Source organism: Lytechinus pictus, chromosome 2 (assembly GCF_037042905.1).
Source record: "Lytechinus pictus isolate F3 Inbred chromosome 2, Lp3.0, whole genome shotgun sequence".
In the NCBI taxonomy this organism is placed as follows: domain Eukaryota; kingdom Metazoa; phylum Echinodermata; class Echinoidea; order Temnopleuroida; family Toxopneustidae; genus Lytechinus; species Lytechinus pictus.
In genome coordinates, this window is record NC_087246.1 from 20,645,961 (window position 1) to 20,664,666 (window position 18,706).

An 18,706-nucleotide genomic window follows, 5' to 3' on the forward strand; every position below is an offset into this window, starting at 1 on the left:
GCTCGGATCCGAGACTAACTGGGACGGTGAACGCACTTTCGTTCGAGTTGTGTATTTGGGTAACAATACGCCGAGGCGAGAAAGGACACGCCCACAATCCCTCGTTCAGTGCCGAGCTCTGAGAATACGTGTCGACGAAATTTCAAAATGAAATTTGTACACAAATCTGTCACAATTCGGACCCACTTTAGCCTCAGATTAACAGATAATTAGATCTCTTTGTAACACTAAAAGTCATTCACTTGGGGTTTTTTAATATGCTGATTCAGGTGAGGTACTTTTCAATGCTTTTAAACATAGATTAAAAAAATTAGATTTTCGTTTTGGGATCCCTACGAAAGGTGTTGAATCAAATCTAAGTAGGACCTATCAACAGTGCAGTGATAACGGCATTGCCATTGACTTTGAAGTTGAACTTGTGTCTTTTTGTGATGCACATGTTTACTATAATTTCATTCATAGGTTAATAATAGCTTGCGATCATGGCTGGATGGTGTCATGTAATAAGCAAAGCGTACATTGAATGCTATATGCAATACATCAATGTGAAAAACAGAATGATGCTTATTTGTCAAATCTAGGATCAAAATGTTTTTCACACCATGTATTTTAATCTTTACAGTTCAAGAGTGGTATAGCAACTAGCTTCATAACAAGAGCATCAGCTGTGAAGAGACTCCAGTTAAATCTTGTCAATTTCAGGTGAGAGTCAAGTAATTTGACTTTTTTATGTCACTTAAATTTGATTTTTTTTTTTTTTTTACTTAAAAAATAGCCAAGATAATATGTAACTAAAAAAAATGTTTTAATCTGAATAAAGTAAATGATGATGTTTGATCCATCTTGGATAGCCACATTTGAAACTGGAATATCTGCAAATCCAGAACTGAAAAAAAAATCAAATAAACAAACATGAGGGCTATCAGCCATTGCCCCCCCCCCCAAATATGATTGTTAAGAATATCACTTGGAAGTAACAAGAGAACCAAACACATTGTTAGGTACATATACAGTGAATACAATACATGAAAGAAGAAAGGCCCCTGTAAAGAAAGTCTTTTTTAAGCTGACTAATCAGGCAAAATTTCATTTTGAAGACTGAAATGTTGCGTCAGCCAGGGCATACCTCTTTTGAAAATTATCATAGGACTAATTCATTGTTGGTGGAGGAGGGGGGGGGGGCTCCTTTGACATTAACATAATTTGACCAGTCTACATCCTTGTATAATTAAAGGTCAAGTCCACCCCAGAAAATGTTGATTTGAATTAATAGAGAAAAATCAAACAAACAACGCTGAAAATTTCATCAAAATCGGATGTGAAATAAAAAAGTAATAAAAAAGTTATTGCATTTTGAAGTTTCGCTTATTTTTCACAAAACAGATATGCACAATGCACGATGATGTCTATTACTCACCATTTCTTTTGTTTTTTATTGTTTGAATTATACAATATTTAATTTTTTACATATTTGACAAATAGGACCACCTTGACTGAACCATATATTATTAGACAATGCTCATTCCACATGTTCAGGGAGGAATTGTTGTTTCCCTTGACAATGAAGAGAAAATTAGAATATTTCATGGAATGAAATACAAAAGAAATAGTGAGTGGATGATGTCATCAGTCTCCTCATTTGCATACCGACCAGGTCGTGCATATAACTGTTTTGTGAAATTAAGCGAAACTTTAAAATGTCATAACTTTATTATTGTACATGTACATCCGATTTTGATGATATTTTCAGTGTTATGCTTGTTGGATTTTTCTCTTTTTATTCAAATCAACTTTTTGTTGGGGTAGACTTGTCCTTTAGGGAATGGTTAATGAATATTTCCATTGAATATTTTTTTTTGTTATTTTTTCTTTTGCTATATATCTTTATCTTTCTGTCTTTCTTTACAGGAGGCTGTGTATTCTGAAAGGGGTGTATCCGGTTGAACCAAAGAGTATCAAGAAGGCCGGAAAGGGGCAGAAACTTCACAGAACCTATTTCAGATTCAAAGACATCCAATTTTTGGCTCATGAACCCATCGTTCAAAAGTTCAGGGATCATAGGGTATGTATGCTTTTCAAAGAATGTATTGATTGATATTCACAGAATGATGATTTTCAATCTTATTTTTAAGGGGAAAAAAGGGTGATATTATTTCTGATAATTTTATCACAATTTTGCCCCAAACACCTTGTTCTGCCTCCTGAAAATAATCCTGAACAGAAAATTCAAGCATGTCCCTTATCCTGTACCTTCAGAGAAGTTCAAACATGAATTGTTCAGGAGCTAATTTCACGTCACGACTGCTTGTGTTTTTGATGCTACACCCGTGTAGTATTTAAGGCCTGATGAAAAACATTTGTTTTTTCGTTCTTTGGGTATTTTATTTTATCTTTGCCTGTCAAGTTCAGAGAGGATAAAAAATCAAGATGTGAAAGATGTATAATACAAATTTATCACAAAATAGTATGAGTGTCAGCATGAAAAGAATGTGGAAAGAGATTGTTAAATTGGTATTGGTGTCTAGGTGAACGAATGCTTGTATTTGAAGACAAAAAAGGGCCTGTTTAGTGTTGAAGGTCCAATTTCAGAGAAAACTGTTTAAAAGTGATTAGGAAATACTGATTATAATGTCCCAAAATATTAATGAGTGGGACATTGTATGATTTTGAAATCATTGAAATATGTATCGATTAACTATTTTTGCTGATTCACATGACCCACACTTAGTAATGGCTGGATGGGACTACACACAAATGTTCTGCCCAAACATATTTTGAATATCAGGACATCTGCAGGACTTGACATTTTTACCATCATAATCTTCCTTAATGAAGTGAAAATAACCCGAAAGTTCACATTGAATATATAGATTTTCCTTTCAAATTAATATATTGGGGAGTTCTTTTATTTTATCTTCTTTTTATTGTGATAACTCTTAGTTTATTTACCATATGATGTGCACTGTTTGTCTGACCCTTGATGTATATGTACAAGTATTCATTAGAATCCAGATTTTAATCTTAATCTTTCAATTTTTTTTTCTTTTACTCTTTTCTTTCTGGGTTTTCAGGTTTTTGTAAGGAAAGTGAGGAAAGCTAAGGCCAAGCGAGAATGGACATCATTGGACAGACTTAATCGCAATGAACCCAAGTATAAGCTCGATCACATTGTTAAAGAGAGGTATTCAATTCATTTCAATTTTTCATTTTTGACAGAACAAAGTAAAGTGGTCGAAAATAATTACAATGACATTTGCAAATGAAATTTATACAAACAATATAGATTGAAGATGTGAATATGAACTAAAATCTTGGGGTTTAATCTATTTTATGTTAATGGCCTAATGAAAAATAATCATTAAAGATACGAATGATAGTATTGGATGACTTTTCCTCATACAAATATTCAACTTTTGAGGGCCAATACTTCACTCTTGTATGATTCATTCAGTATTATTTACGTTGTTGAATATTATTAGTGTCCCATTCTGAACCATCAGCTATCCCAAAGAGTTTAAATGTTGTATTTTAAGGAAGTTTGGACTGGAATCATTGGATTAGAATATTTTTCTTGATCTTTGTGTTTGACAGATACCCAACGTTTGTTGATGCTCTCCGTGACCTTGAAGACCCTTTGACCTTGTGCTCATTGTTCAGTACATTTCGTAAGAATGCCAAAGTGAAGAGCGAAGTTCTCCCCCTCTGCAGACGACTTGTCGTAGAGTTCATGAACTATGTCATCGCATCAAGGTCACTCAAAAAGGTGAGATTCATGAATAAAGTCTCTGACAAAAACAATTAGAGTTTTTGTGGATCAGTAGAAATCTCTAGAAATTGATTTACCAGTATTAATCTGTATTTGCCTCACATGACCCAGGTGTAGTAAGTGGGTATCTAGTAGGATTCATGCACTTAGTGCTGACAGAAAACCAATTTGGGTATGACATGTGGCATAGAAACAGGTTACCAGTCAAATGTAAAAGTCAAGTATGAACTTACCTGTTAACTTATATTAAGCCAATAGGTATAATCGCTAACTTGAATAGATGGCAAGTATAAAATTTGCAAAATCTGTTATATCTTGATGTGTTGTTCATTCCATGTAGGTTTTCCTGTCCATCAAAGGGATCTACTTCCAGGTGGAGATTGAGGGACAGCTATTAACATGGCTCATTCCGTATAACTTTGGATATTCGGTTGGTATTTCTTCTTGCTATGGTGTTTTGTACAGTGAAACCTGTGTTCAAAGATCCTTTAGGCAAATATTGTTATGAAATGTGAGAGGGTCTGCCATAGGCTTCAGGGCAGGAGGCAGGGGCGCAACCCCCTTATTCTTTTCAAGTGAAAAGGAGAGGACAGGGATTGCGGGGAAAGTATAATAGAGTACCAAAGTATGACGTCATCAATTTTTACTTTTTGCATTTCAGCGCTTTTCATACCATAATTTAGTAGAGCATGATGAAAAACCCCCACAACACAAATTTGGTGAGAATTGGTTCATGGGGCCCCAAGTTATGACCTCACGAATACATAATTAACCCCATTGAATTCAATGTATTATTGGCCTGGTTCTAAAAGTTAGGAACCAGGCGAATAATGCATTGGCTTCAATGGGGCTAATTACCGGTAAGTATTCATGAGGTCATATCTCAGGCCCCCATGGACGGATTCTCATTAATTTTGGTGGTGGGGGATTTTCATCATGCGCTACCTAAATATGGTATCAAAAACGCTCAAATGCAAAAAAAAAGTTTTTTGTGACGTCATCACTTCGGTACTCTATAAAGGATGAGAAAGAAAAAGAGTATTGAGAAGATAATGCCGAATTGTGAAACTTCGGAATACCTTTCTAAGTGTTTTCATTATTATAGTCACATTTTGGACACCTTGCCTCTACTGTCAAAATACCAAGTTGCCACCGTTTCTAACAAGCACACAAAATGGGGTTTATATCTCTGTTGCCCCAAATGTGTTTTTGGAGCCCCATATTTGTATTTCTGTGTGTAGTGCTTACTCTCAACGTGATAAGAATATTGTTATCATCCTCTTTTTCCCAAATCTGATAGCAGATGCTCACACTGAAAATATCTCTTTGATGTTTAAATCTCGGAACCAAATTTGGTCAACAAATTTATTGTAAAGTTCCAAAGAAATATTTCATTTCTAATTTCATTATCTCAGGTACTGTTATATAAAGTTTGAAAATGTCATGGCAGCAATAGAAAGGGTACAGATGTCACTAATTAGCAACGTTAAACTGATTAAATAATTTTTTTTTTAATGGGACATTGCATCACTGCTACATGTATGTTTAGTTATGATCTCTTCCTGCCTTAGGCACCAAAGATTCAGGTGCTAGATATTTAGATGTGATAAACTCTGATTCTGTTTTTAGTCAAAAGTCTTTTGTAACAATGTTTTTATTTTCGCTGTTTCATCCTTGATTCTTTGTTACAGGTGCCCGGTGATGTTGATTTGAAGATCATGTCTACATTCACAGAGTTCTACACCACTCTCTTAGGTTTTGTCAACTTCAAACTCTTCACAAGTCTTAACCTTCACTATCCTCCCAAGGTAAGATGGAAGTGGGTTCAGCAAGGCCATGCATGACCTATGGCCCTTGTGCATTGTCGCCATCTTAGAGGCACAAGCCATTGCCTTCCCAGCATCGGCGATCTGCAGCTGGTGCATCTCTGACAACTCCGTTTACATGTATTTCTATATCCTCTGAGGGAGGGCGCTATGAGGTTATGGACAACATTTGCTAAATGTCTATTGATAAGCATCAATGCTCGTCTGATTAGCCTTTGATATGTTTTGTTTCCCTTTTAAAGTTTTCTTGTATGTGCTGTTTTATAGATTAAAGGATTTAATATACTCAAATTTACAATCGGCAGGGAAATTTTCCACATGGATTAAATTCTGACTAAAAGTCGCAAATGCCAATGCACACATGATCACAACATCGATGTAGTTGAGATTTTGTAGTTTGTACTGTGTGAAACACATACATGCAAGTTTTTGAATTCCTTGGCTGAATGCAAATTTGTTTGTAAGAATCACTGACAACACATTCATTTTAACCTTTGAGTTGAAATTCCTGTTGCTGGAAAGGTGAATGCAATCATTGTGAGTTTTAATATTCTTTTCATATCATTTAGGAAGAATATTATTGTAAAATGACCCCCTGCAATGGATGTTTTTCAGATGCCCAAACTTTAACAATGTAACACTAAGAAAGCTGTTATGTTTGGGCCAAACATTTTTATGTATACTATTCCCATACATGTATATCTGTTTGCATTGCCTATGAGTGAATACAGTAACTGAGTTGATGTGTAGAATATTGGTCTTCTCAAAATCTTGCAACATACTCTAATTCTTATGTTATATGATTACCATAGCTCCCAATCGCTTTCTACATTCAATCTATCGACAAGAGCCTCAATTAAACTTTGAAAGAAAATTATCCATTTGGCAGTGTATGAAAATGCTATTTCATATCTATTCCCCCACAGTTGTCAACAGTAGTACAGAGCACTAAATCAGAAGCCGACCAGGTGGAAGATGACGATACGGTAGATGACCTTATAGGTTCCTTTGTACATGACCTTGTAAAGGTCAACCAGGGGTCAAGTATCGATGATGAGGAAGATGAAGCTAACCAACAGGATCAAGACCAGGAAGAAGCTCTTATTGCTGGTGGGGTGAGTTCAAATGAATATGAAGTGATACTATCAAAGATGATAATATGTGACCAGCAACCCCAGGACCAAGAATAAGTTGCCAGGAAGGTTCTCTGTAAATAGCAAAAATAGTAATTCAAAAGAAAAAAAATTAAAAGGCCAATAGGACAGAGTAATTCTTCTTCTTCATACTGTTGACATTACGTAAAGTTGAATACAAACATGCTAAAAGAGTTTCTTTGACAAAAGTTTTCCGAACTGCTTTGAAGTTTCACCGAGATTGCAGACTTTGCACATCTCATGTTTGAGTGAACCCAAAACTTCAAATGTTATTTTAACCTCTCGGTTAGTTACTTCTGCATTCAATTAAGAACAGGTGTGGGTTATTTTGGATTAATTTCAACAATTTGGATATCATTGTAAAGCTTAGGATGTGCTCTTTCAAACTCTATATAAAACTCCAAATTTATTTTTGGTGACTTATTGTTGGTTTTGGGGTGGCTGGTCAACATGAAAAGAACATTCACATATACATCAGCATTTGCTGATAGGGTATTCCATCCCACGAGTGGTAAATAAATAAGTAATAATTTTTTTTAAAGGGCCAGGAGGAGGTAGTGGTCTGGAGGATGGGGAAGATGATGGTGTTGGTGGTGATGACAGTTACGATAATGTTGTGGTGATGGTGGAGATCTTGAAGGTGATGGAGAATGATAGTGCTGATGATGGTGATCAAGCCTTGAAATAAGCAGCTGCAGACCAGGGGCAATTTTCAAAAAAAATTGCCCCCGGCTCACAGGCTTTTTACAGGAATCGGGGGCAATTTTCTGTAACCGGGGGAAATTAAAAAAATATATATAACGGTGAACCACACCGCAAATTTGTTTATAGTAAGCGCAGCTCCTGCAATTTTTTAATTAGTATTAGGCTTATACAAACATTTAAGAAATCAGATTTAAATGTTTAAGTGTGTTTTGACACCCTCACTCCACATCCCCTTTACAACCACACACACATGGGCTTATTTATTTTTTATCTTTAATGAACCACGAACAATGAACCCCCCCCAAAAAAATCTAAATAAATGAATAAAATAAAAATATAAAAAAAGAGAGAGAGATGGAGAAAGAGAGAATTCAGATCAAATAATAACTTTAGAAAAAAATAAATAAGTTTTAAGGTTATTTTCATGATTAGAATCATGGGTGTGGGTGAGTGTTTGTGTGTGATTGTGAATGTGAGGTGCACTTGGATTGCATATAAATTATGTTAAAGAAATGAAATCAATATCTAACTCAGTCTATTCAAATTCCAGCACATAGCCACAGGCTATGTACATGTATTGTACATGTAGGTTCATGTACCTTAAGTTTTTCACTAGTTATTTGAAAATGCAGATCTCCACAGAAAATGCCTTTCATTCTGGGAGAGTCTAAATTCGGTGAAAATGTATTCATTAATTACTTAAATATTCATCACAATGAAGAAATCATAAAGTATTTTGACAGTTTTCAAAAATTAACATGAAATCTAAACTCTATCTGAAACGGAAAATCCCCATCACTTAGGCCATTACTGATAGAATTCTCACCCAGAGCTCTGGCAGAGAACATGAGCTCAAACTGGCTAGCTAACGCCACACTCAAGTGCACGGCGTCCCCCTATTTTTTTTTTTGTAGATGGAGCCTTGTTTGATGATTTATTGTCTGATATTTACCCCTCTCCAAGAAAGAAATTAAAAAGCTACAATTCACAACTATAAGCTAAGTGATTTTGGATTATTAAGGCTCCGTTTTGACAAGCAAAGTCGGCGACTGAGGATAAAAGACTCGCACATCGTATGTGCTGTGAACAGGGATTTATCTCCTGTGCAATTCGAATTACTATATCGCAGAATTGTGATATCCCAACTGGAAATGTGTGCATTAGAAATTGCACATGGTGAAGTATGGAAAAACCGCTACCGGAAGCAGGCGCGCACATGTATTACAGAGAAAAAAAGACGGACGTAGCTCACTTTTTATGGTACAGAAAAAAAGACGCACTTGGCAATTTGAAACTGTGCTTATCGTAAATTGAAAGTTACTTGATTTTGGCTTTTCAGATATTTAAATTACATGTATGATATGGCTTCACTGCTCACTCACGGCGGGCGCAATTACCTGGAAAATATTTGCGCCCGGTCGTCAAAATTTGGATGATTTTGGGGCTTTATGGGCGCAATTGATGGCTTTATGAGCGCGAATTTGCGCTCAGCGCCCGCTTATTTCAAAGCTTGATGGTGATATTGGTGATGATGATGGTGGTGGTGATGGTGGTGATGGTTATGATGTCATTGGTGGCAATGATTGCTGTGGCAATAATGATATTAAGGATGATTATGATTATGAAGTCTTCATGTGTTTTTGGAACAAGAGAAATAGGCTACCACATTAATAATGTGTTCATGTAAATTTCAAAGGGCAGATTTTTACTGCTATTTATTTTGTAAAAGTGTTTGACAGCTTTTGTGTCAAAGCCAAAATACAAAGTTTTGTTTAAGTAAAGAGAAATACATTATATGCATCTGTAGCATTTTGTGATGTTATTGTGGAAGGATTACCAATTTCTTTCTTCTTGACTCCACTCTTTAGACTGTGGATGAGGAGACTGTGAAGAAAGCAAGAGAAGAAAGAGATGAGATGAAGAGATTCAAGAAGTTATTTGAAGGATGCAAGTTCTTTCTTTCAAGAGAGGTACCCAGAGAAGCCATCACGTTTGTTATAAGGTGAGAAAAAGGAACTTTCTGAATTATGATTAGTAGGTAGGTGGATTGATAGGCAAAATCAAGCACACAGTGTAAATATATTCAACAGGGACATCTTAGACCTGTTTCATGAATCATGAAGATTTTTATCACTGATTTTGCTTACAGGTGTTAAAATCTACTTGAAATCCTTGCATCTGATTGGTTGAGAGCAAAGTAGTCTTTGAAAATTACTGACAAACTCTTCCTGAAATGCTCAACTTTTTAGTCTTACACAAAAAGCCAGAACAGGGGCCTATCTTACAAAGAGTGTGATTGATCCGATCAATCGCACTATGGTAAGCCAGCAAAGTCAACATATAAAATGCATGTTTTTCCCCAAAAAATTCTAGATATGAATGCATATCCATAAATTCGTTGATTTCTTGACAAATTGGTGTGTTCTCCTTTGTTTACAAAGGAGATTTTACAAATTTCCTGTAGAAAAAATTATGACACTGATGGATTTCCAGAGAGTTACTATTGATTGGATCGATCGTAACTCGATGTAAGACAGGGCCCTGGTCTTATGACTTTATACTTCCTTCCATTTGGGCCTATAACTCACAAGCTCTGCTTTCAACTTAGGCCCCTCCATTTTTCACTGATTTAAATTCTTATTGCGTATAACTTCTGTCTCAATAACGATTTATTTCAACTCAATATAATTATGTTATACTCATGTCAAGCATGTTAATGTCTGTATATGAATAATGTATATGAATAATACTAGCCCCATTGAAATCTGCCTGAATTTAAAGCACAAAAAATAAATGCATCACAATTCAATACTCTATATGATATTCTCCTTCAACATGAGTAGAATCAAGTTATATGACCAATTTTTTAGATGTAATGTTGCTGCTGTGTTCGTTCTTCTTGCCACAAATCTTTGCCCCCCCCCCCTAGACATGAATGTCTATGATTCAATTTGATTGTACAGTTTAATTTGCTTAGCCCCAAAGATGCACCTATAATAAAGGGATTGTTATTTGCTTCTCACAAGTCTGGTGCCATCCAATTTTATCTAGTTTCCATGGAATCTCGAGTTTCAAACAATTCAAACAGTGAAAGGGGTTTTGAGATTGAAAAAAAGTTGTAACACTCATGAGAGCTTTTCATAAAAAAGTTTGTCAATGATTTTCATCTGATTGCATCTGATTGGTTGAGAGCAAATTAATCAATGAAAATCACAGATAAACTTTTCATGAAACCTCCCACTTCTTTTCAGGTGTTTTGGAGGACAGGTTTCTTGGGGCAAGACAATGTTTGTTGGAGCTCCATATGAAGTGTCAGATGAGACCATCACACATCAGATTATAGATAGACCTCAGCAAGAAAAACAGTATTTATCAAGGTGTGTATTAAATCCTCATTCATTTGTCTAGTTTCAATAGAGGTTTGAATGGGGGTTGTGAAAGGGGATACTGGCTGTGCATTTCCATTTCCCTCTGTCGTGAACCCATGTTCTAATCTCTATAACTATGACCAGTCCATCTCTACCCCTTTCCCATTTACCCTCTACCATGCATTCTTGCAAGATCTTCTGCAATCCTCCATCTCACATCACATGATGAAAGTCTAATAATTTTCTCTTTTGTACTTTATTCATCAGTTCTTTTTTTGGGGGGTGCTCTATTAAGGACTCCCTTGTTAATTTTCATCACCCAGTTGATTCTTAGCATTCTGTTTAAGCACCACACTTTGAGAGCATTTTTTTCTGTTGTACTGTAATGTACAGGATATACTGATCTTTCAACACTTGGGACAGTTTGTATAGAAACTGAGGTTAGTAATTTCCAAAACTTAATTGCAAAATATCTTTGGGGCCATTTTGTAGGTTGCGCACAACTGGTGACCATATCTTGTGCTTAAGATACCCCAAACTTCCCCCTTTTTTGTCTCACCTGCATAGCAGAGTGAGACTATAGGCGCCGCTTTTCCGACGGCGGCGGCGGCGTCAACACCAAATCTTAACCTGAGGTTAAGTTTTTGAAATGACAGCATAACTTAGAAAGTATATGGACCTAGTTCATGAAACTTGGCCATAAGGTTAATCAAGTATTACTGAACATCCTGCCTGAGTTTCATGTCACATGACCAAGGTCAAAGGTCATTTAGGGTCAATGAACTTAGACCATGTTGGGGGAATCAACATCAAAATCTTAACCTAAGGTTAAGTTTTTGAAATGTCATCATAACTTAGAAAATATATGGACCTAGTTCATGAAACTTATACATAAGGTTAATCAAGTATCACTGAACATCCTGCATGAGTTTCACGTCACATGACCAAGGTCAAAGGTCATTTAGGGTCAATGAACTTTGGCCGAATTGGGGGTATCTGTTGAATTACCATCATAACTTTGAAAGTTTATGGATCTGATTCATGAAACTTGGACATAATAGTAATCAAGTATTACTGAACATCCTGTGCAAGTTTCAGGTCACATGATCAAGGTCAAAGGTCATTTAGGGTCAATGAACTTTGGCCAAATTGGGGTATTTGTTGAATTACAGCCATAAATTTGAAAGTGTGTTGGTCTAGTTCATAAAACTTGGACATAATAGTAATCAAGTATCACTGAACATCCTGTGCGAGTTTCAGGTCACATGATCAAGGTCAAAGGTCATGTAAGGTCAAAGAACTTTGGCCACGTTGGGGGTATTTGTTGAATTGCCATCATATCTCTATAAGTGTATTGGTCTAGTTCATAAAACGTGGAAATAAGAGTAACCAAGTATCACTGAACATCTTGTGCGAGTTATAGTAGTTTTCAAAATCAGCACTGCTGCTATATTGAATCGCGTGATGCAGGTGAGACGGCCAGAGGCATTCCACTTGTTAGTGTAATGGAGTGCATAAATTTCTATAATCCTTATCAAACGAGTAATGATATTAAATATTTCTTTCGGATTCTTGTTAAAACTGAGAATGGATCTTTGAATCTTCAAAGATTCAACTTTAGCTGATGGGAATTAAATTCAAATGATTGAAGTCTGATTTAGCACCCAGGAAGGGTCACCGGCCATGCTAAAAGTTGTGCATAACTTACAAATGGCATTCCACTCAGTTGATACTAGATACTTATTAAAGTGTTAGGGTTCTTATTTACACACGGAAGAATAAAAACATACATGGGGCATTTGTTAATTGGCCCTGAAGTGTTAAAAAAGAATGGTGAATTGTAGAAACAAACCTTGATGAATTGTCTTGAATTCAGTGCAAAATGATTAGAATTAGAAAAATTCCTCCCGAGATTGAAAATATGATATTATTTTTCAAACTGTATAACACTTTTGATGTGTAGGTATTACATCCAGCCCCAGTGGGTGTTTGATTGTGTGAACGCTCGTCGTCTGGTCCCATTAGAAGACTACTTCCCCGGAGTTTCCCTACCCCCTCATCTCTCACCGTTCGTTGAAGATAAAGAAGGTTCCTACAAACCTCCTGAAAGGCTAGCTGGACAGGATGAAACCAAGAAAGCAGAATCAGATGGTATGTTTAAAAGTTTATCCACACTGTGTTGCACTCAACCCAGGTGAGGTGAATGGGTACCTGGTAGGAAGAAATTCCTTGAATGCTTTGAGCACCTAGGCAGCCCAGCTAATACCGGGGTAATGATAATAGCAGGGCCCTCTGGGAGAACAGTTTTCAGAACTGAATTGGCTACCCTGGGTAAATATACATATATTATTAATATTATTATTATTCTTTTAATAATCAATTAGCCCAGTGCAAAGATTATAGTAGGGGCATTGGGAGATTTGCCACCAAAATGTGAGAAATAATACTTTATAAGTTGCCAAAAAAGCCACTGTCTAATGTCTTTCTTCCTTCTTACCCATTGGTGACATATGTAGTCATGAAATCCAATCAAATACAAGATCCAAATGCGCTTTAAGACGATTTTCTGTACAGTTGCTATATTCAAGATTTCCTGCATAGTGTGCAAATTTTATGCCTGAGTGAATGATAAACTTGAAACATTTTCTCTTTGTTCTTGATATTTCTCCTTGAATCTCTTCTACATTAGACAATTAAATGGGGTTTAGATTAAATTAACCTGTGCCTGGGAGGCGAAAAGCGAACTGAATCACTATGACCCTCAGGTCTCTCCTCTCAATATAACTGATTGGGGGGGGGGGGTGCAGGTGGACCACTACACCGGGGGTTCCCCCTACTCTTATACGAATAGTGCAGTGGGTTCTTAACGTGTAAAGGTGGTGACTCTCCGCTACACGGGGCCTCCCCATTTAATATCCTATCCGAGGGACGGAGTGTTTTCCATTGTAACATAGCCTGCATCTATGAAACATGGGAGAGACGTTTACACACAACGCACTGGCTTCAGTCACTGGTCGGGGTGGACTCAAACCCACGATCTTTGGTTCAACGAGCAGACGCGTTACCGACTGAGCCAACAATGCTCTCTAAACTATATGAAAATCTTAAAATTCATTTTGGCTAATTAGTTTTGGGATTCGAGATTGGCAGTCACACAAGAATCCATGCAGATATGTATTTTTTTTTCCCGATTTTTAGAACCATGTTCTCCTCTTGGCCTGTATTCTGACGTACAGTCTAAATTAAACCATGTTCTATGGCTGTGCTAAGATTATGAGAAGCCTTAAATATCAAACTTATTTACATTGTACATCTCTTGCTGTGTGCTATGTTCCTCATGTGTAAGTGGTGAAGAAATTAGTTACGAAAACGTGCTGATAAATTCAAAATGTATGTTAGAAATTTATGTGACATTTAAGCCACAACTTATGAAATGAAATAAAACTGGAATTCAGAATAAGGTCCTTTGAAACTTGGAGACCATAAGAAAAAGCTTGGTCATACATTTGATTTGAACACTTGATTTTACATAACAATGAATGTAATGTAGTGTTAAAAGCAACCTTTAGGCCTATCTTTGTGTTTGTGGCCCTGATCAAATGTTTTTTTATTATTATGTATTCAAAATCCCACAGATGAAGAGGAGGTAGGAGAGGAAGAAGAAGAGGAAGAGATCATCGGTGAGAGTGAGAATGAAGAGGATTTGGAGGAAGGCCAGAGTAGTGACGAGGAGGAGGACGACGATGAGACGAGTATAGACGATGCCGAGAAGAAGAGGTTACAGCAGCTCCGCAAACAAGCACAAAAACAGGTAAGACACCTGCAGGTTCAAGGGGAAAGTTCTCCTCATGGAGTTATGGCAAGTTACTCGTGAGCCTGTACACTCTTTTGTGACAGTTACAAAATAGTATCATAGTGAAATGTCTATTGGATAGGTTGATATTTATACCCTCAAAATTTATCTAATACTCTATAAATGTAATTCAAGGTATGAAAGAGATAAACAATGTACATCTGGGCCCATCTTAGAGTTGGGGCATGAGAGTTCCGATCAATTACAGCTGTACAAAGCTTGCAACTCCACCATCTAGAGTGTATATGCCCATTCAAATTATTTTCTTAATATGATGTAAACTCCCAAATGCAAAAGGCTGTTGTTTACATTTCCTATTTGAAGAGCTATCACATTTTATATGAAATTCCATAGTTGAAATTGATTAATTTTATTTCAACTCTCTGTTAGACGGGTTCCTACAATCTCCTTTCTTTGCAATTGTATTAGCGGGGCCCAGTAACATAAAAATACAATTAATTTTACTATAGCACAAATGTAAGTCTCTGGCAAGTCATGTACAAAAAATACAATTATATGTTTTTCTGTCAACCACAGAAGACGAAGCTTTCTGTAGCAGCAGGAGAGGTTGAGAAGACTAATCCTATTTGGGAAGCCGAGAAGCTAGCAAGAATGGAAAGGGGTTTACAGGAGATGATGATACCAAAGAAAAGAAAGAGACTGTATGAAAGGCTTATGAAGAAGAAGAAAGAACAAGCAAAAGAGGTAAGGTGGTGTTAATGTAGGGCATTATGATATTAAGTGCTCGAACTCCTGGTTGGCGTTGCATGAAAGGACTTGTCGGACGTTTTATCTGACAAGTCCTATTTTATCCGACAGTTATCATAGAAACAGTGTCTCTCAGCCAGTCAACTTAACGGAAAGATGTCAGATATGACAACTTCTCGGTTGAAAATGTTGATGAAACGCTCCCAGGTTACGACATCCGTGCTGAAGTCAGCTAGGTTGTGCTAAGTTATGCAGTCTTGACTGGATTTGCTTTTAATTGCTATTTCATTTCAATTTTATTCTAATCTTAAATTTTGGTGCTTGCACTAATGTTGGTGTTAGAAGCACAAGTTAGATTGCCTTTGCCTGCTCCAACACACTATGAGAGTTTTATTGATAGCTCAACACCTTGCAAAATTCATCCCAGCATGCCCAGGATCGTGTGGGTGTTTCATAAACTGTTTGTAAGTTATGAGTGACTTAAAATGCAACTGGTAACCCTTTTTTGTGGTAAGTGATACACACCAGATTTTCATTGGTGTCGATGTAGTTCCTAAGTTCCTCTTTTGTAAAGTCTCTCGTAACTTACAAACAGCTTTATGAAACACCCACCAGCTTCTTTAAGGTTGATGCTGTGCTGAAATTAGCCAAACACAAACACCAAAAGGCAGGGTTGGGCTCAATTATATAATTAATTAAATTATTTGAGTAATTTAATTGAAGATTTAAAAGGTAGAGTAATTGTAATTGAAAAAAAATGTAATTGACTTCAATTACTGTCAATTGCTTTTAGATACATTCAGTTACTTTACAATAAATGTACTTAATTTATGATTTAATATCATGACCTTTTCCATGTCAACTGCTTCATCATCAATGCGAGTAACATGCAAAATCAGTGCTGTTTGACCTAAACCTTCATCTCGCCAGATTCTCTGTAACTTAAAATTATTTTGAAATAGGTGGTACAATGTACAGAATAAAAATCAGTTTCATTTATGACTTTTGTAGAAAGTAATTAAAATTGTAATTGACAAAAGTAATTGGTACATGTAATTATAATGGAAAAATATGTAATTTAATTGAAAAATAATTGTAATTGAACATTTCTTCAATTGCATAATTGTACTTGGAAGAAAGTAATTGAGCCCAACCCTGCCAAAAGGTCTATAAAAAACATGAAATCAGCCAGTGTAAGCAAGTAGTGGATGTGACAGATGAAAAATGGATGATATACATATCTTGACAAAGCTGTTTTAATTTTCATCTCGTAGGTTCGGAAACTGAAGGAGAAGAGGTTGAAATATGACCAGGAACAGAAAGCGAAGAAAAAGAAGACGACAGGGACTTAAGAATAAAGGAAGGACCAATACCAATAACACCTTATTATAAAAGACTCTTATGTAACTATGGACTCTGGTATCTTTTATCTGAAAACACTAGAGATTCAGCAAAGCATGTTTGACAAGGATATCAAGAGGACATTAGTGTTTTACTCTCCCACACTGGAAAAAGTAGTGTAAAGAACAACACCAGTAAATTTTGTGAGAAGACCTCATCCTCAAGTGTTAGGAATACACCAAAGAGTTTGAATACACCATCAAATGGTGTAGATATGATAAAAAACAGAATGTGGTATAAAACCACCAGTGTTGAACTAACACCAAGAATTCAAAACTGGTGTAAAGTGCTTTGAGCAGTCCTCTCACAATTGGCTGGTGCAGTCTAAACACCATTATTTTTGCAGTCCACATGAAAGCTGGTCTTTATATTCAGTGAAGACTTTCCAATTAAAAATAGAATCAAAGAGTTTTTATTCTCTCAATTGTAAAAAGAGAAGATTTTATCGCCCACTTTGGGAATATTTTATTATGTGAAGACGAGGTCTGTAGTAAAGAATCAATGCCAAGGAAGGGAAATCGACTCATAATTTCATACTGTTTGATTGTTGATTTGTCAATTTTCATTCGCTTAGTAACATAGCACCACCCCCCCCCCCCCCAGCCCCTCCCATGGAAGTAAGTCCCCAACCTGAACCACCATGCCAGAATGAAAGAAAGATCAAAAGATCCAAATGTATAGATTTTTTGCATCATTACTATTATGACAGAGTGAATACCTTTCTTTCTCATGGGCTTTACTGAAACGCAGGGATTAGATTTAACACGATTATGTAACTTCCTGAAGTATTATAATAATTGTACCATATTTGTCAAAAGCTGTGAACAGACCTTACTGCTAGTGGCAAAAATTATGATTCATCAAATTGTTAAAACAGAGAAGAACATTTTCCCAAGTGTGATCCCAAAATACTTTATGCCTCCTTCAGATATGGTGCAACAAAGCTTAGTAATTTTTCACTGTTCAGACATGACACAAATCACCTATCGGCATGTATGATGTAATCATGTATTATTTGCTTCTAGTCCCGAAAAGTGGACGACAGTTGCAAAGAAAAATTCATGACATCATAATGTTATATGATGTCATCATGTCATTGTCAGTAGATAAAGCATGAATTGCCTTCCATGCAAAAAAAAATCCAGATTTTTTGTTGGTGAATGATTAAATTGTATTTGATGAAAAGATGCTTGCTTTTACATGTATCATCACAAATATATATTTTGTGGAACTTCCAGTAATTTGTGAAGGCGTTGTTATATCATTCATTAAGCTCACACGAGAAATCTGCTGTGACAGATATTAATAAGACTCAGAAAACAAGAAAAAGAGGGCTGGGCAATGAGAAAGGTATACATGATTGTCTTGAGAGTCGGTGAGAGAGAGGAATAGAAGAGAATGAGGGGGAAAGAAACGGGTGAAAGAGAAAAATGAAAAATGTGGGTGTAAAAGTGTTGGAGGGTCAGCTCAGTATAAAGATATACTATGATGGTTTAGTCAACCTGCACAATTTCTTATATAAATATATATATATATATTGATTGTGCGATAAGATTTTATCCCATAGAATTTCTCACAATGGCAAAGTTAGCATGTGTGTAACTCTTTTATGAACAAGATCTCAAAACCACAATAAGAATGACATTGAAACAAGAATTACACACCTACAGAAGAATCACACTGACACCAGTTACAATACACTTTACAGTTATAAAATTTATTTTTTGAAAGTGCACAATTTGAAGCATATTTCAAAAAACCATTATTTTTTTTCTTATAAAAGATGATGTGACAATACTTCTTTTCAACACGTAAGAAATGAAGGCCACGCCTGAATCCGATAAGGTAGTTTAACAGACTACATGTATCACTCTACTACCATGGAGATGCATATTCAGTTATGTCTTTAACATGATATTACTTAT

General features: G+C 36.0%; 1 protein-coding gene across 1 annotated transcript; it reads left to right on the plus strand.

Moving 5' to 3' along the window:
* The first annotated feature begins 257 nt into the window (after positions 1-257).
* LOC129254594 (pescadillo-like) lies at positions 258-18,018 on the plus strand. Its single transcript, XM_064095559.1, has 14 exons — positions 258-269; positions 623-702; positions 1,909-2,062; positions 3,072-3,181; positions 3,592-3,763; positions 4,107-4,196; positions 5,458-5,574; positions 6,519-6,707; positions 9,320-9,453; positions 10,703-10,828; positions 12,783-12,970; positions 14,455-14,630; positions 15,210-15,377; positions 16,655-18,018. Exons 1-14 carry the CDS (start codon positions 258-260, stop codon positions 16,730-16,732), a joined length of 1,794 nt encoding a protein of 597 aa, XP_063951629.1. The 3' UTR covers positions 16,733-18,018.
* Positions 18,019-18,706: the final 688 nt, after the last annotated feature.

Coding starts and splice junctions, on each gene's coding strand:
- LOC129254594 (XM_064095559.1), top strand. Junction 2,063..3,071: donor AAAAGTTCAGGGATCATAGG/GTATGTATGCTT, acceptor CTGGGTTTTCAG/GTTTTTGTAAGGAAAGTGAG. Junction 3,764..4,106: donor CATCAAGGTCACTCAAAAAG/GTGAGATTCATG, acceptor CATTCCATGTAG/GTTTTCCTGTCCATCAAAGG.